The sequence below is a fragment of the Triturus cristatus genome, chromosome 9 (assembly GCF_964204655.1).
Source record: "Triturus cristatus chromosome 9, aTriCri1.1, whole genome shotgun sequence".
NCBI lineage: Eukaryota > Metazoa > Chordata > Amphibia > Caudata > Salamandridae > Triturus > Triturus cristatus.
The window spans coordinates 737612109-737630844 of NC_140592.1; the positions used below are offsets into that span (position 1 = coordinate 737612109).

General features: G+C 43.9%; 1 protein-coding gene across 1 annotated transcript in view; it reads left to right on the forward strand.

The window, feature by feature from the left end:
• Window positions 1-17316, forward strand: part of LOC146798682 (transforming growth factor beta-2 proprotein-like) — a 111721-nt gene extending 94405 nt beyond the window's left edge. Inside the window, exon 7 of the mRNA XM_085625981.1 lies at window positions 14514-17316. Coding sequence (XP_085482107.1) covers window positions 14514-14672 — 159 coding nt within the window. The 3' untranslated portion in view covers window positions 14673-17316. The remainder of the gene's footprint in view (window positions 1-14513) is intronic.
• The last annotated feature ends 1420 nt before the right edge of the window (window positions 17317-18736 follow it).

Here is an 18736-nt window from a genome sequence, read left to right on the forward strand (position 1 = left end):
GTTGGCAGGGTATGCTCAGACGTGAGTCCCTTGCTCACTTTGCCACTGGATTCAAACAAGCCTGGCTGAAGACGGCTGAAATGCCAGAAACCGGTCCTAGGAAGCTTGTTTCCGGTCCAGGGAAGGCATGGCTTGGCAGTTCGGGCAGGACTGTTCCCATGAGGCACAGGGTCAGACTGATTTGCATATGGCCATGTCTGAACTGGGGTGGCAGAGTGGGCTAAAGAACGGTGATGGATCTAACCCAGATCTGTTGACTGGGTGTGAGTATTTGATTGGTTCTGATACTCCGTCCATCACCACCCCCTTTTGTACCGCTTTGTTCGCCATAAGTTGGCAGGGTATGCTCAGACGTGAGTCCCTTGCTCACTTTGCCACTGGATTCAAACAAGCCTGGCTGAAGACGGCTGAAATGCCAGAAACCGGTCCTAGGAAGCTTGTTTCCGGTCCAGGGAAGGCATGGCTTGGCAGTTCGGGCAGGACTGTTCCCATGAGGCACAGGGTCAGACTGATTTGCATATGGCCATGTCTGAACTGGGGTGGCAGAGTGGGCTAAAGAACGGTGATGGATCTAACCCAGATCTGTTGACTGGGTGTGAGTGTTTGATTGGTTCTGATACTCCGTCCATCACCACCCCCTTTTATACCGCTTTGTTCGCCATAAGTTGGCAGGGTATGCTCAGACGTGAGTCCCTTGCTCACTTTGCCACTGGATTCAAACAAGCCTGGCTGAAGACGGCTGAAATGCCAGAAACCGGTCATAGGAAGCTTGTTTCCGGTCCAGGGAAGGCATGGCTTGGCAGTTCGGGCAGGACTGTTCCCATGAGGCACAGGGTCAGACTGATTTGCATATGGCCATGTCTGAACTGGGGTGGCAGAGTGGGCTAAAGAACGGTGATGGATCTAACCCAGATCTGTTGACTGGGTGTGAGTGTTTGATTGGTTCTGATACTCCGTCCATCACCACCCCCTTTGGTACCGCTTTGTTCGCCATAAGTTGGCAGGGTATGCTCAGACGTGAGTTCCTTGCTCACTTTGCCACTGGATTCAAACAAGCCTGGCTGAAGACGGCTGAAATGCCAGAAACCGGTCCTAGGAAGCTTGTTTCCGGTCCAGGGAAGGCATGGCTTGGCAGTTCGGGCAGGACTGTTCCCATGAGGCACAGGGTCAGACTGATTTGCATATGGCCATGTCTGAACTGGGGTGGCAGAGTGGGATAAAGAACGGTGATGGATCTAACCCAGATCTGTTGACTGGGTGTGAGTGTTTGATTGGTTCTGATACTCCGTCCATCACCACCCCCTTTTGTACCGCTTTGTTCGCCATAAGTTGGCAGGGTATGCTCAGACGTGAGTCCCTTGCTCACTTTGCCACTGGATTCAAACAAGCCTGGCTGAAGACGGCTGAAATGCCAGAAACCGGTCCTAGGAAGCTTGTTTCCGGTCCAGGGAAGGCATGGCTTGGCAGTTCGGGCAGGACTGTTCCCATGAGGCACAGGGTCAGACTGATTTGCATATGGCCATGTCTGAACTGGGGTGGCAGAGTGGGCTAAAGAACGGTGATGGATCTAACCCAGATCTGTTGACTGGGTGTGAGTGTTTGATTGGTTCTGATACTCCGTCCATCACCACCCCCTTTTGTACCACTTTTATAAAGTGGGCATTTCTCTGTGTTTGTGATTTTTTGTTATTTGCAGCTTGACTCCACTATACGTCTGAGCTAGGGTGACAGCTACACTTGGTGCATACTTTCCAGACAGCCACAACACAGGAAGGGCTGGGTATGACAGTGGTTACATCTGCATTCATCTGCATACTGAGGGTCTTCTTGGGCTGGGAGAGGAAGAGGTCACTTACACTTTACATTTGTATAGGCTGTGTCCTGCCCTCACACACAGGGCTGATTTACCCTCTCCTGATTGTCTGGAGCCAGGGCTGGGCTGAAAAGGATTGTTGCACACTTCTAAGGGTTCATTTTAAGTCACCCCTTCATCAAAGACAATTTTGAGTATAAGTACAGGGGGCTCTGACCTCATGTTTGGTGAAGCACGTTTGGATCTGGAGCTGAACCTCTTACAGAAGGAATTCTGTGCTGCTTAAAGAACTCATCTGGACTGTTTTTCTGCATGTTGCCCTGCTGCACTGCTATGCTCCCTAAAGGACTCTTCTTGACTGCTTTTCTGCTTGTTGCCCTGTTGCCTACTAACTGCTGGGCTGCTTAAAGGTCTCAACTGGACTACTTTTCTGCTTCTTGCCCTGCGGCCTGCGGCCTGCTGATTCCTGACTCTGGTCTAAACAGACACTGTATGGAACTTAAAACCAGGCGCTGCTGGCTCTACAATCTAAACATTGCCAGAAGACTGCTGTACTGCCAGGACAAACAGCCATTTTGCTAAACTGCCTTATGTGCTGACCTGCTGCCTGCTACCTTCCTTTGTGCTCAGCATCAAGCGTTCTCCAAGGGCTAGCTTGCTTGCCTTCCCCCTGTTTTTACAAAGCCAGGACCATCAAAATTTGAGCTTACACACCGCTGCCGTGGGACTCTAGTTGTCTGTGAGTCCTGCAGCAGTGTGTGATAAAAAAGGAATCATGACTAATCTCGCTGTCTGCCCTAAATCAGCGCGTGTTGAGTGCTTCATTTTCTCAAATAGCGTCCTTGGCGCGAGAAGGCCAGCTGAAAGCACTCGATCACCATTTCGGAAGCCACCGGCCTCCGGTAAGCCCTGTGAGAGCGACCCACATGGTCCTCATGACGTCATCATTGAGAGAAACCTTGTGCATGTGACCTCCACTCCCTCAGACAAGTTATTCAGTAACCGGGGGTGGGCCAGGCACGAAGACCATCACCGAGGCCCTCCACCTGGAACAGTGATGTGTGAAACAAGCCAAGGGAAGGCTGGAGGCTTAAAAGTTGGGCCCTGTTTTCAAGGCCCGCCTGCCTGCAGCACTGTGTGAGGGTGTCCAACTCCCTGACCACTTCTTGAGGACTGGCCCATCCTCACATAAAGCGCTGTGGGTGAGTTGGCCCCAGAGGAATTGTCTACAAGTGCGGGTCTACTTCTTTCCTCACCAACGTGGGAACCTTGCTCCTGGTAAAACCTCCGGGGTGAGACCTCGAGAGGAACATAAATCTGCCTCCCGAATTGAGAGGCCTTCAAGGCAACAGCCTCTTTGTTTTGCAATCACAAAGTTTCCTTTCCTTCTTCTGACCTTATGTCGGCTAATAGGGATGCATTTTCTCCAGCACCCCATGTTGTTGAGAAGCAGCATCTAGTGTGTAACTTACTTACCTCGGCTAGAGTGGTGGGTTCTGCCTGCCTTAGGTGCATACCCTAGCCAACCAGAAACCCCATTTCTAACAATACTGCTATAAAGGAATATGGCGTAAATAGAAGAGCAAGGAGGAGAAAAAAGAGCGAAAGATGAGTAAATAGAAGAGAGAAAGATGGAAGGAATATTGAATGGAATAAGTGGTTGAATGAATAAGTGAGAAGATGGATGAGTGGGTGAAAGGCTGAGTGACTGGATAGGTGGATAGACAGGTGAAAGGATGGGATAGTAAAGGGATGGATTGATGAGTAAGTGAATGGATAGGTGGATGGACAGGTGAAAGAATGGCAGAGTAAAGGAATGATGAGTAAAAACGCGAGTGCCCAGATGGCAACGTGGATGGACAAATGGTTGGTTGTATGGGTAAATGGCAGAGTGGATGAATGCATGATGGATAGTTTGGTGAATGGCAGAATGGATGGATGGGGGGATAGCAGAGTGAACGGATGACATAGTGGTTGGCAGGTTGAGTGAATGGTTGAATGGATGGATGGCAGAGTGGATGGATGGATGACAAAGTGGATGGTTGGGTGGCAGAGAAGATGAATGGATGCATGGATGGATGGATGGCTAAATGATGGATGGATGGTAGAGTGGGTGGATGAATGGATTTCAGAGTGGACAGATGGAAGAAAGGATGGCAGAGTGGTTGAAAGGATGGAAAACTTGATTGGATGGATGGGTTGATGAACAGACTGATGGATGGCAGAATGGATGAATAGATAGGTGCCAGAGTGGATGGATGGATAGGAAAAGATTAAACGAAGGTTACATTTTTTTATAGATTACATAATGTAAAGGTGAATTAGTGGATATCAGCGGGTGGATGCAAAGGTGAAAGGAGGAGTGGATATATGCTTGGTTGAAAGAGACAAGGGAGCTCTTATAGTGAGGGTTGGGCGTACTTGCTTCATTTGCTTGGTGCCATCAAACGTTTTAGTTTAAAGTGGGAGTATTTTAATTTTCTGTTTACTCCCTTGTACCATGGGAGCACTTTGTTGACTTTCTTTAATGATTGGGCTCCTTATTAAATCTGCTGTTAGCCAAGACCTTTTGTTTTTATTTAATAATATACATACATTCTTATATGGCTAACTTCGCTGTGAGTAACTGCATACTGATTTTTCATAAGTAGTAAATCGGTTCACAAAATAGTTTCCTTCATTGTTAGAGACTACTTTGGCAATGTGTGCTTTCTTAGCCCAAAAATATTTTTGTTTTCAGCCAATGTGTTTGCTACATTGGCGAGGGCCCAGCAGCTCCCACAAAGAATAAGGTTTTACAAAACCCATGTAAAAACAAAACATGCATTGACAAAATCAAAAGGCTGGCAATCACCATCATTGTCATTCTCAATGCTGATCATTTCCATGTTTTTCACGATCCTGCTGAAACTAGTTTACACTGATTTTCCATACATAATATTTTTGGGGACTACTAGCATACATTAAAGTCTTTTTTAGTAAAATGATACCTCAAAGAAATAGTACCTAAAATTGCACAGTTTAGCAAAACGTTTTTCTTCTAGTTGCTATTTTTGGTGTACATATTATTTTGAAAGGAAGGTATTATCAATCTTGCTTTCATGCTTATGGGAGTATTTGCATCTAATCAGAGAGTATTCTGAAGCATTAAAGGTAGTCTCGAATTGCTAAACTTTCCAAACGTGTGTACACATTTGTATACTGGAACCACTGTCCATAATGCATGCAGAGCTCACAACATTTGCTTAAAGCAGTCACCCTAATAATAAAGACTTTGCAAAAATGAACCATAAATACAAGTTCGAAAAGCATGAACATACAGATACAAATCTTACCTTAACTGCAGACAAAGCACTTTCACAGATTCATAATGTGGTGCTGTGAACTGGCAGCCAAAGGGTCTGTGCCAATAGGTTGTAAATCTCACTTCTGTATTTTGTATATTACGTGTTTATTTAGGAGTAGTTATCTTAGTTATCTTGAAAAAGGTGTTTTCTTCAAATTACAGCTAGCAATGATCACTGATTGCCATGAGGAATATTTAGGTTTACCTTTCATTAATAAACTGTTGATAATACAATGGGCAATGATGAAGGCCTGAGGATTTATGCGCTTCTGTGGCTGCAGAGTTTACCTCAGATCTATGAATTTAACTGCATTTGCCACATAATTTGTTGCAAAACTTGCAGATTTAACCAAAAATTGTTTCCAGCTAAAATGAATGAAACTAATACTCCCACAGAATATGCTATAAAATTTGAAGTTTTTGCCTCTTAGTTATGAAAACCATGCCACATAACTTGGTCCTCCATGCTGCATAATCCTAGTAGAATACACAGTGGTAAAGCTGTGCAGATTGGTTTGAAAGTCCGTATTTCACAGGGTGAAAAAATGTGCATATTCGAATGGAACATTCTGTTTGGTCGGGAGGGCTTTTGTCGCTGTCGGCCTGTGTGGAGCATTCCGATTGGCCTGATGCAACATGAAGAGAAATGATGCGTTGGCCTATACAGGACAGGTGGACTGGTTACCATGGCCCCGTGAGGGTTAGCAGGACTCCAATGGGACACTGGTATCGGAAGATCAGAGGTCACTTCATAAACCGAAGTTTGTATGGCCTTGAGGTACCGGGGTTGACACCATGGGGCCGATTACGATCCTGGAAAAACCCGGTACAAACCGTGGGTCGGAGCTTTTTCTCCGTCCGACTCGTACCGGGTTGTAAAACTTTACAAACATGCAATTACGATTCGTACGGAAACACCATTCCCATACGATTCGGAAAAAAGACCAACCGACAGAAAAATACATACAAATGTGATCCGGGACACCGCGGACGTGACGTCCGGACGGAGTTAGGCATGTTTTTACGTACCAGCAATTACGATTCGCACCGACTGCAGTCCGGATGGGAAAATGTTTACGGCACCTAAAAAGTGCCGGAAAAGCTAAGTACGCAGCGATGCGAGCTGATTAGGGGGCCCGGTACGCGCCGTACCATGCCCCCCGTATGTACGGAGCGTACCCCCGTACCCCCCAGCCCCCCGTATGTACGGAGCGTACCCCCGTACCCCCCAGCCCCCGTATGTACGGAGCGTACCCCCACCCCCGTATGTACGGTGCGGACCCCCCAGCCCCCCTTATGTACGGAGCGTACCCCCGTACCACCCAGCCCCCCGTATGTACGGAGCGTACCCCCACCCCCGTATGTACAGTGCGGACCCCCAGCGCTACGCGCTGGGGGTCCGCACCGTACATATGGAGGTGGGGGTACGCTCCGTACATACAGGGGGCTGGGGGGTACGGGGTACGCTCCGTACATACGGGGGGCTGGGGGGTACGCTCCGTACATACGGGGGGCTGGGGGGTACGCTCCACGCTCCGTACATACGGGGGCTGGGGGGTACGCTCCGTACATACGGGGGGCTGGGGGTACGGCGCACCCATCCGCGGGGGGGCTGGGGGTACGGCGCGAACATACGGGGGGCGGGGGGGGGGCACTTGTTTGGACATCTCCATGGTTGCTATGGGAGTTCGCTCCGGACGGTCTTTTTTCCATACAGTTGTACAATCGGACGGATGGGACGGATCGTAATTGCGCATTGGGACTTCAGTTTTCCCATTTGTACGTAAAAATGTCCGGGGACGTGTCGGAGACTTTTCCCGACCCGAGGACGTGTGGGGGAATTTTCCCAATGCGATTTGTATGGACTTTTTCCCATACGAATCGTACTTGGCAGTTTGTACGGCGCTTTTACCATTTGTACGGAAAAAAGTCCAGATTCAATTCGGTTGGGGAAATTTTTTCCAGGATCCTAATCGGCACCTTTGTGGCGGTACCAAGGGAGACAATCCCATGCTGTGCAGGGGTTGGGGGGTTGGAGGCCCTGAGAGGGTGGGTGCAGGTTCTTTTCTATAGCTGGTATGTCTTACTGCAGTGGGCTATGAGTGTATTTAAGGACATTCTGTCATCCCTTATGTGACCAAACCTCCAGTGCGCACAACTTCACCCTGTGTTAAACCCTACGTGGACAGCGAATCCCCTGTGGGCAACCAACTGCACACAGGTGGGTAAGGCACTGTAGCACATGTCTTTGCTCTGTGCACCACCCATCATGGCCAGCTCATTCCCTCCAGACAGCCAAGCCCCTCTTAAGTGGCTAGAACCCCACCATTGACCCTCACCTGTGCCAAACCCTTGGTTCAGAGTCAACCCCCTATGAGCACTCCACTGTCGCACACAGTCTTTCCTCTATGCACAACCCATCATGGACCACCACTCTTTTCAGAAACCTAAGCCCCTCTTAGGTGGTCAAACCCCCAATGCGAACAACCTTTACTCTGTGTTAAACCCTTTGTGGACAGCCAACCTCCGGTGGGCAAGCAGCTACACACACATGGTCAAGCCCCAGCTTCACACGGTCTTCTTCCTGTGTACAAACCCACATCGACAGTCCACTCCCTCCAGACACACAAGCTCTCCTTAGGTTTTCCAAACACCCAATGCATAGGCCTTTGCCTTGTATCAAACCTTTTGCGGATTGCCAACCTCCACACATGGATGTGCAAGTTCTTGCTGAGCATGGTCTTTGCCCTGTACACAGCCCCTTACTGACAGCTCTCCTCCAGACACCGAGCCCCTCAGAGGTGGCCAAACCAGGTTAATAAGGAGAATTGTATTCATTAGTCCTCCGGTTTTCATTTTGCCTGTGTGTTGCATTGTACAGCAGACATGCAAAGTGGAAAAAGCCTCTTCCAGTACAAATTGCTTTACACAACACAGACACCTTTGCACTATAAAGCATGGGTGTCTGCGTTGGTGAATGGCTGTCTAAAGTGGGACTGCACAGGGAGAGTAGAACAGTGCCACATCTTAGCAGATATGGAGGTGTTGTACTCTCTATCGTTGATGCAATGCAGCGCATTAACTTTACTTAACTTTACTTGCTGCTCTGTGTTTCATGATTTCTCTGTAAATCTGGGATTTATAGTCTATTGTAGCAGACTATTGTAGCCATTAGAGTCTGAGGCTGTTGTTAAAGGTGTTCGCCATTAGGTTCAACCTATGACAGTGGACTGGCCTTTTATTGTTAACTATAGCCCGCACACTATAAGGATATACTAACATTAATAGACAGACATAACAAACAACATACATTTTCTTTTTCAGTTTTTTAACTAGCGAAGTTGGTTCCAATAGGAACCTTTAAAAAAAAAAAAACAGTTTTTGACCTTTTTTATCTAAAACGAGTGGAAAAAAGGGACATCAAACCTTGGCTATTTTTTAAAAACATTTTCATGGGCGGTAACAACCTGTCCGTGTCTTCTGTACTTTTCTCTCCTGCAGACACACAGGCTGGGAGCCGAAACGCATAGACCGTCCTCTACCGTTTTGTAATTGCACTATGGTTGAATACAATTGCACGTACTTAAAACCTTCTGAACGTGGTTCTGTGATCCTTCACCAATTCCAACTGGAACGGAGGAATTTAGAATATGTATATATATATATATATATATCAAGCTTCTGGTTGCCCCTCTCATAGAAACGCACTCCACAGTGTTTTAGGGAAAAATCCTTTTATTGGTATATATATATATAGTCAAGCTGCAAATAACAAAAAATCATAAACACAGAGAAATACCCACAAATAGTAATGTAAAATCCAACTACACCAGTAAGCAGGATTTCTCACCACTATAATATATCTAAACATACCAAACATGGCAACACCACACCTTTCATATATATATTTTTTTTTACAGAGTTTTCTATAGCGCGAACTTGACCGGTTATCAGAGCGCTTTACATAGCACCAGTTGCATTACATGAGGACACATTCATTTTTGTTAAACACGGGGAGATTAAGCGATATGCCCAGAATCACAGGATGTTCAGCGTCATTGCCGAGACTCAAACCCAGTTGCCCAGATTCGAGGTCGACCGCCCTAGCTGTTAGGCCAACTTCTCTCCCCAATATAGCCCAATGCACTGGTATAGGAGTTTCCGGTCATGGGTCAAGGCGGCAGCAGCATCAGAAGAAGCAATGTCCTCAACTGTGGGAAGAGGGTCAGTAGATGTGGAAGCTCCCTCTTGTTCGTCTTGCATTTTCTTTGCAGCGAATAGCTGCCTGATGTGGCAACTACACATCTGTTTCTACATGTCAGATGTTCCACAAGAGTACATTTTTGAAGTACCTCTTGTAACTTTTTTAAATGTTTTGTCCGGTCCTGAGATACGCCCTCAGGACCAGGAACAGGCAGTAAAACCCAAGTGGGACTGCAGCGGACCCTTTGATTGGTTCTGTGGTATGTATGGGAGGTTAAAAAAAGAAAATTAAAACTAAAGTACCCATTTGAGTGGCCACTCAGGAGACAGTGCTAAAAAAAACAACACCCTTTATAAACCATCTCAAATGATTTTGCTAACCATCATTACTGGACATGTGTTTAAAAGAGACACTTTGCACTAAATACAATTCAAAGCCATGAAGCTGTTAGACAGAACTGGAGACCAGCAACCACCAAGTGCATCATCTACCACACCAATGCAATGATCACCATCAGAAGATGTTGACATCATTGTGCTTCCAAGCACTTTTGCAGCACCACAAGAAGAAAGGAGAGCAAAGAAATCACTGGAATGGCAGTTTTTGAGCCTGCAGCTGGTGAATACGCAAATAATGCACAGGAGGAGATGTGCACTGTGGAAGAAGGTGTTCCACAGAGGGAAAGCTGGCCAATATTCGAAGAGTGGCATGTGGAAGCACTTGAGAGCTATGCACCCAAGCACCGTAGCACGTGCAGAGGCACAGAAGAATTGAAGAGTCAAAAGACCACTAACTGCTCCGGAGGAAGTGCTGCAACACGAAGAATAAAATAATGACAACATGCAGCATTTTGGTATATACTGCAGACACTGTCATAAAGCTGTGGTCAGTGGTGAAGAAAGTAGCAGAATATATTCAGGGGCAATGGTACAGCACCTGGAAACAGAGCAAAGTAAAAAATGAAAGCAGTAACAACAAAAGTAAAAACAAAAAAAAAGAATATTACAATTATTCAAAATCTTTAAAAAACAAGAAAAATGTAAATTTAAAATGTTATAAAAACCAAAAGCAGTAGTTGAAAACTACACAAAAATGAAACAAATTTGAAAAAAGCACACCCAAAAATGTATCCATTCTGTTCTGCAGATGAAATTGGAACCTTGGCACTTGCGGAGGGTTGGCAGCAGGGCCAGTCCCTGCACCTAAGCCACCATTGTGCATGGCTGAAGGCTGTGCGCAGCAGAGGGTTTGCTGGTTCAGAGGGTTAGGTGCAGGCCCTTAGCCAACCACCCCCACTGCACATGGCAGAAGGCTGTGTGTGGCAGAGGGTTGCCCACTGACGGGGGTTGAACGCAGGGCCTGCCTACAGGCTAGGACCTGTGGCCAATCTCCTGCTGCATACGGCCAAAAGCTGTGCTCAGTAGGGAAGTTGGATGAATATGATAAAAGACCACAGAAATTCACAGAAAAAACAAAGGTTATAATTATGTAATAGTAAGCTATGGTAATAAGAATTTATCTTCCGTTTAAAGAACGCTAGAAAGTCACTGAAAGAAACAGAGGTTAAAGTGACATTATAGTTAAGTATTGTAATACTTTAGAAACTAATGTTTAAAAACTCAACAAAACATAGACATTCATCAGTTATAGCTTCCTGAGCTAACTATAATTTTTGCCCCCACCACGCCTTCTTTATGATCTCACATATTACATCACTGGTGACATGTTAAATGACATCACTGATGACATCAATAATTAAATAACTGATCACATCCCTGACGACATTATCCAAGCTACTGCTCTGCATATTGAGATAGTGTAGTACCAGAGACAAGTATCCTTCAGTATGGTACTAGTCATGTGGGGCACACTTTAGCTAGAAGTGAAGATTTAAGTGCAATCAGTACTTCATTAAAACAGGGTAGCATAACTAGTGTGAGTTGAGGTCGTGCAAATTCTTCCACCCCAAACAATTGTAAATGATGCACTATATAACCTTTACAACACATAATTAGACTTTCCACCTTAGCCCTGATATAGTCATATACAGCATAGAGTTACTGAGTGCATACATGTAGGTCGGAAGCAAGGAAATTGCATAAGCCCTGGAGGCAAGAAAAATTGTGTATTTTAAAAGTTATATGGTGCACAGTTAACAAATTACTAAGGTTTGGGAGTGGAAGAACTACTCCATGTTTAACAAAGTATAGGCTGCACAGACCTGATGTGGGTTATAGTGTTATATCATTCCCCTGTACACCACTCTAGTTAACCTGATTCCACTTTACTCCACTCCACTATACCACAATATACTATAGTAGAGTTCACAATACTCTTTTCCAATATATTCTACCACACTACACTTAATAACACTACACTCTACAAAACTAAGCTGGATGAATATTCCAAATTTGACACTAACATTAGAAAAAACATTGAGATTCACAAAAAAACAAGGTTACGATAAGTTATAGTTAGGAACACTTTATTTATGTTTGCTATACAAACCCAACTTAAACTACACAAACATTGGATATTCTAAAGTTATAGTTATAATTTTAATTTATCATTTATACACCACTTTCAAATTAATATGTAATACTTATCACTCACATTTATACTTTACGCACCACCTTAAAACTTATATAATTCCTGCACCTCCGTACAGACTACTTACCTCCTCGCTGCACTACATTAACTCGCCACTATACCATGCACTATGTTCTGCCACATTATATAAGTTCAGATATCATAAGTGTTTTTATTAATGCAGTCATTTCACATGCTCTAACTTCTGTCTTATGCAAAGGTTTAGGTAGTGCATGAATAAAGAACGAGTTGTAGTTAATGTAGTGTGGCGAGGAAGGTGAGAAGACTGTGTACGGAGGTCCGCGAGTTATATGAATTTTAAGGTGGTGTGTATGTATAAATGTGAGTTATTAGTATGACATATTAATTTGAAAGTGTTGCATAAATGATAAATGAAACATATAGCTATGACTTTAGAATGTCTAAGTTTTGTGTAGTTTGACTTGGGTTTGTATAGCAAACATAAATAAAGTTATCCTAACTATAACTTATTTTTAACCTTTGTTTTTTGTGTGTGACTATATATATAGAAGGTGTGTGACTGACCAATATTACTCAGGTGTCTACTTAACATAATGGGAAGAGTGGCTTTTAAATGTTGTATATCACGTGACCAAGGTCCCAGCGGGAACGAAACGCATAGGAATGTGGAAGTATTTACAGCCTGGATTTAATGAAAGCATAAAGATTGGGAATTCAGCCGTGAGTGGAACAGCGTTAAATAAATAGATTCTGTGTGGCTATGCCGCTTAAGAGGATCACACCACCTGTGAAATTGAGCCAATTTGTTACATATATAAATATATATATATAAATATTATATATATTTATAGGTTTTATTTTAGTGCAGAATAGAGCAAAATAAGTCAAGTACAGAGAATGCTCATGTGGCAGCTCAGTTAAATAAATTGGCATTATACAGCTCACAATAGATTTAAGATAGTCGAAGGGTAAAAGTTTTCCCTAGGGACGCAGTCATATATATGGCAACTTGTGCGTAATCCCACCACTGGCTCCATATTTTGGTGTGGTTTCTCTGTACTCACCTTGTGTTCTACACCAGCTCCTCCCTTTTTGCACAAAATGTCCATATCCCTGATCCACTCATCTATTGTCAATGGGGATGAAGATATGGGTGTGACACAGACACCCTAATCTTCCATAATGCCTAACAACATAATTTTAGGGTCCAAATTGATAGGTCTGCCCACCATTCTTCCCAAAATGTTACATATTTTGTGCCAATATCCGGCCACCCAAGGACAGTTCCAAATCATGTGGAAATGAGTGTCTCTCTGGCATTGAGGATCCCATGCCTACCACATCTTCTAGAGCCGTGTTGGATTGTAATGGTATTTATGAAAGTATTTGAATTGAGTACGGAGTAGATAGCCAAAGTCCTCTGCGCCATCTTGGCCTTGATCCATTCCTCAATGAAAACTTTTCCTACATCAAGTTCCCAGGTTTCTCTCAATTTAATAAGGGGTCAGGTAAGTTAATGACTAGGAATCTACATAGTTGTGATATGCCTTTCCTACCCAGGATGTCTATGATGAGCTTCACCTCTTGGAGACTGAACTCAGGGCTGCGTTTAGCTTGTCACCATTGCTTTCTAAAGCATGTCTCAGTTACAGGTATCGGGAGAATTGCATCCTGTGTAGTAGGAAGTCTGTTGTCAGATCTCCAGAGGACTTGACGTGTTCAAGGCACCAGACATCACCAAGGTTTGAGATACCAATCAAGTCCCATTAGTAGAAGCCAGTCAATCTTGCTCTCTGATTTTGCCATTGCACCGCCAATGGGCGTGCCATGCCACTTGATGTGTTTGAGAGCCTCATGCCAGCAAAACGGTAACAGTCTAGGGATCGCCTAGAATGCTTGAGGCACCATCTTGCTATAAATCAGGTTGAACAACCATACCTGGCGATCAAGTCAAGTTTGAGTCTATTTGAAGTATACCATTTATCACCAAATCGCCAGTCATTGATAAGAACCAGCTGAAAGGCCCAATAGTACAATTTCACATCCACCCCGCCCAGCCTTGTCTCATATGGGGATTACTGATATTTCAAGGACAACCGTGGTAGCTTGCCACTTGAGAGAAAGTTGCTAACCTAGGAATGCAGGTCAGTAAAGAATGTGAGTGGTAGTGTAAATAGATTAAATTGTAGGATGTACAGGAAGTGAGGAGGGAGATCATCTTGAACCGTGACCCCCGCCTCATCATGGCACATTTAAACTTCAGACAGGAGTTCAGTCTCCATGCTTAAGCATTTCTTGCTCTCTCTTTGGTCAGAATACCTGTACAGCTTGAGTATAAGTCCAGTCAACGTATACACTTCACAAAGGAAATATATTGAGAAAGAGGGATCAGTGTTTGAACCTTTTCAATACCTAACCTGTCAGCAGAAAGAAGCTTAAGAGGCCTTATCTGGTGCATACAATATCCAAGCAGAGGCTGCAGAAGACAAGGTCAAGGGGATTTGCTAAGAGAATTGACTTATTCTTTCTTTTTGTGGTTGACCCAATCAGATTAATTGCCTCTTTTTCCTCACTTGTAGGTGCTCCCCTTATACAACAAGATGAACCCAGATGCATCCGCCGCACCATGCTGCGTTCCACAAGACCTGGAGCCTCTCACAATAATCTACTACGTGGGCCGAAAACCCAAGGTGGAACAGCTTTCCAACATGGTGGTGAAATCATGCAAGTGCAGATAGATGGACATGATGAACTCAGAGCATCCTCTAAGAAACGGCTGGAGTTGTTCTCTAATCCCATGGGGAAACTTGCTCTGGGAAGCCATAGAATAGTAGAGCACTGAGGAGGGCTTGCAGCAGCAACAGATAGTGCTCAAGCTCCGTTTTGAGAGTCCGTATGGTGATCTGCCAGTTGTGGCTATAGGTTTGTTTGGAACACTCTATCTCGACCAACGCTTATGTTTGTCAAAGCCCTTCATGGCTCATTACTCTCTCTTCTAGTCTTATGGTAGAGCTCTCTCTCAATCCCTCGGAATTGATTACTCTAGAGTTGGTCCTGCCCCAAATGACCAAGAGGTGATTCATTTGGGTATCACCCATTGTTAGTTCAATTCCATTTCTGGTGTAGTTGTTTCCACTCAATTCTTTCATAGTTGTTTCATTCTCATATATCTCACAGTTGTGTTCTCTGCATTGTTGATTACTCTTTTTCTCTGCTATTGTTGGCTGCTTTTCCAAACTCTAATCGGCTCCTTCCTGTACAACCTGTGGTTGGTACTCTTTTTGGCACAGAGTAAGTTCCTCACCTTTCTCATAAATGGATCCTCCATCATAATGTCTCTTGTTGATTCCATCACGTTTCAACCATAGTTGAATGATTCGTAGATCTTTTTAGCGGTGTATTCCCATATCTCAAGTTCTTTACCATCCTCCTTTTCCCCTATAGTTGAGACAGTTGTACAACTGTTCTTATTGGGTTTTTTGTCACACTTTCCATAGTTGACGCCTTAACCTATTTCGCTTCCCGTTGTTCTCATTTCTTCCATAGATGATTCCTTTGCATATATTCTAAAGATGACTCTGAGTCATATCTGCAATAACTGGTTCCTTTACAAAACTTCCCTAGTTCATTTGCTCTACTATCTCTTACAGATGATCCCTTCTCATATTTCTTGTAGTTGGTTACTTTTCATGTGTTTCAGTATGCATTCCTCCCTATATTTTCCATTGTTGATTCCATACCATGTTTCTTTTTTATTCTCACATCTTCCATTATTAATTATTACTGTTGCTATTGATTATTACGCATATTGCCAAAAGTTGGTGTTTTCCTGCATCTCTTACTGTTGGTCCATCCCAAAATCTCCTTCAGTTGGTCCACCACCATATGTTCCACGGTGTGTTTATTCCTACTTCACCCATAGTTTTTCCCCAATGTTGTCTGTATGTAGAGTCTCCCCATATCTTCTGTAATTAGTTCCTTTTAGCATCTTTTCTGGTTGATTCATCTTATCTCCTTTAGTTCTTCCATTCTCATGTCTGCAGTAGTTGTTTCCCCCATATTGCCAGGGTTCCCTCTCATACATATGCCCCATAGTTGATTCACTTTAATATTTCTCTTAGTTGGTTCCTTCCCATGTCTCCTGTAGTATGTTTATTCACATCTTCTATGTTTAGTTCCTTCTGATATATTCCACAATTTATTTTGTTCAAAATCACCTTTAGTTCTTTCCTTTTGATATTTCCCAAAGTTCGTTTGTTCCCATATCTCCCAAAGTGTGTTATTTCTCACATCTTCCACACTTGGTTCACTACCCTATTTCCCATAATTTGTTCCTTCCATTAGCTCCTATAGTGATTTTCTTCACATTTCTGCTGTAGCTGGTTCCTTCAGATAACTTTCACAGCTGATTTCTTCACACGATTTATGTTAATATTGTCAGCAGAAATTCCTGAGAGTCACACAGATAAATGTTCGTAGGTTCTTGAACAAGAAATACTTTTCTTTTCTCTGCATGTGTTAGACGAATACTTAAACTCCAGAATTTGTATACCTAGGGCCATATGTAGGTAGGGACCCATTTACCACTTCATAAATACCGAATTTTACCGATTCGGTATTTATGAAGTGGTAAATGATATGTAGGTAATGTGTCGGTAATATTTACCGATTCGGTAAAAGTCGGTAATTACCGAATCGGTATTTACCGATTCGGTAATGAGGCATACCTTCCCATTGATGGGAAGGTATGCCTCATTACCGAATCGGTAAATACCGATTCGGTAATTAGGGGAACACATGCAAGGGTGGCAGGGTGTCACATTGACACCCTGTTGCACCCCTGATTCGGCCACGTGTGCACATGTGGCACACATACATGCCCTAAGGGCATGTATGTCTGCCACATTGCACACTTCTAAGCGCTTCAAAATGCGTAAACACATCCATTAATTATTTACCACCAACTATTAGTTGGTGGTAAATACCGACTCCTAAAAACACCCACACACTCCCCCTACATCTCATTTTTGTATTCGGAATTTACCGAATCGGTAAAATTACCGATTCGGTAATTTTACCGATTCGGTAAATTACCGAGTACAAAAATGAGCCCCCTACATACCAAAAGCCAAAATACCGGTCGGTAACGGTATAATTACCGAAAATCGGCCGTTACCGACCGGTATTTGGCTACCTACATGAGGCCCCTAGTGAGAATATTTACTGAATTGAGAAAATGCAAATGTTTTGTCCATGGTGTTTCTGGGATCCTGCTTTTGTATTTTTGCATTTTGTGCACTGGCTAATTGTGAAAATGTCTTCTACTTTGGGGCTGGGGAAAATTAAAAAAACTTCTGAAATAAAGATCAACCATGCTTCCTATTTAGTTACTGTTGTCATTCTAAGAAAAAATAACCTGTCCTGAGGAATTGTGCTAGTGAAAGACAATGTGCAATGTTGCTAACAAAAGAGCTTGTGCAGTGTAACGCAAAATAATAAATGAACAAGGAATACCAGTCTTTTTACATAGAGTAACTGTATGTCTGGTTTCTTAATATTCCCAATTTGTCAGAAATTATAAAAAAATTGAGCTGGTGACACAAGATGTCAGTATTAGGTCTCAAGCTATCAAAATGCAAAGACAATCTATAATACATTTTTCAACTCCACTGCAGCCGGCACAGAGAAGCCCCCAGGAGGCGTGGCATCAATTGTGATAGTGCTTTATTTTCTTGTACTTACATTTTGATGGGCTGCTAACTAGCACAATAACAATGACGGGAGGTTTTCCTAGTGCAATATGTAAAATTGCTCTCTTATGCTTAGCACATGGGTTTCGATTGATACTTTTCTTCCTGGGGTCACACTGCATCACATAGGTGCTACTTCTCCAAATATTTGCAAGCTCTGCATTCGATGGTTCATATCAGGCACATTGTTTAGGTACAGGGGCATAAACGATTTGCTGCAACTGAGACACATTGCACCTGAATCAGACCCAGAAGTATTGGAATATTCAATTAGTTTCAGGCCTGGCGATAAAATCACCTTGCATAGGATTGGTCTGCTAAGGCCTGGTATTCCATTATTTGCATAGCTCTTGTTGTTTTTTGGACCAGCACTGTATGGTCACAATCAGTGCTGGAAAATAGGCCTAGGTGTGAAATTCCGCTCGCAGAGTTTGCTGAGTTTTTCCCACTCCGCGCTCTGCTTAGTGCATAGAGTTGTTTCCTTGCTCGACAACGTTAAGTTGAAGAGCGGGAGCGAGGAAAATCTTACTCAGAATACCTCCTGGCGTGATTTCTCAACGTGGGCGGGCGCGGATAGCCGCGAAAGCTCACGTTGAGATACCTTAACTCCGCCCATGCCTACTGGAAAGTTGGGGAATTCCTCCGGATCCCAGTTGCGGGTGTTATTTCTTGGCCCAGGCAATCATGTTGAATTTGTCCTGGTCCTATTTATAGAGAGGAGGGACACTAGGAGCTAATTATTAGGTCCAGTGACCCTTGATCCCGAAAAGTAACTAGTACACAAAGGGAGTCACTGTTCCTTGTAGAGGATAAAAGAGGGAGAATTTTTTTTTCATGTGCTACTCTGTCTTTGGGGGACAGTGTGTCCTCATCATAATGCCCTCACACACCCCAAAGGATGTCATGCTTCATCATTTGGGCTTTGCTCCTCGTCAGGCCGGCGCTGCAATGCCCTATGGGTCCCCCGAAGGGTCTCTTTACCGGAGATCTTTTGATGAGAAGCTGTTTGGGTGCATGGGTGTAAGTGGCAGTGAAGTCTAAAGTGGTGTGTT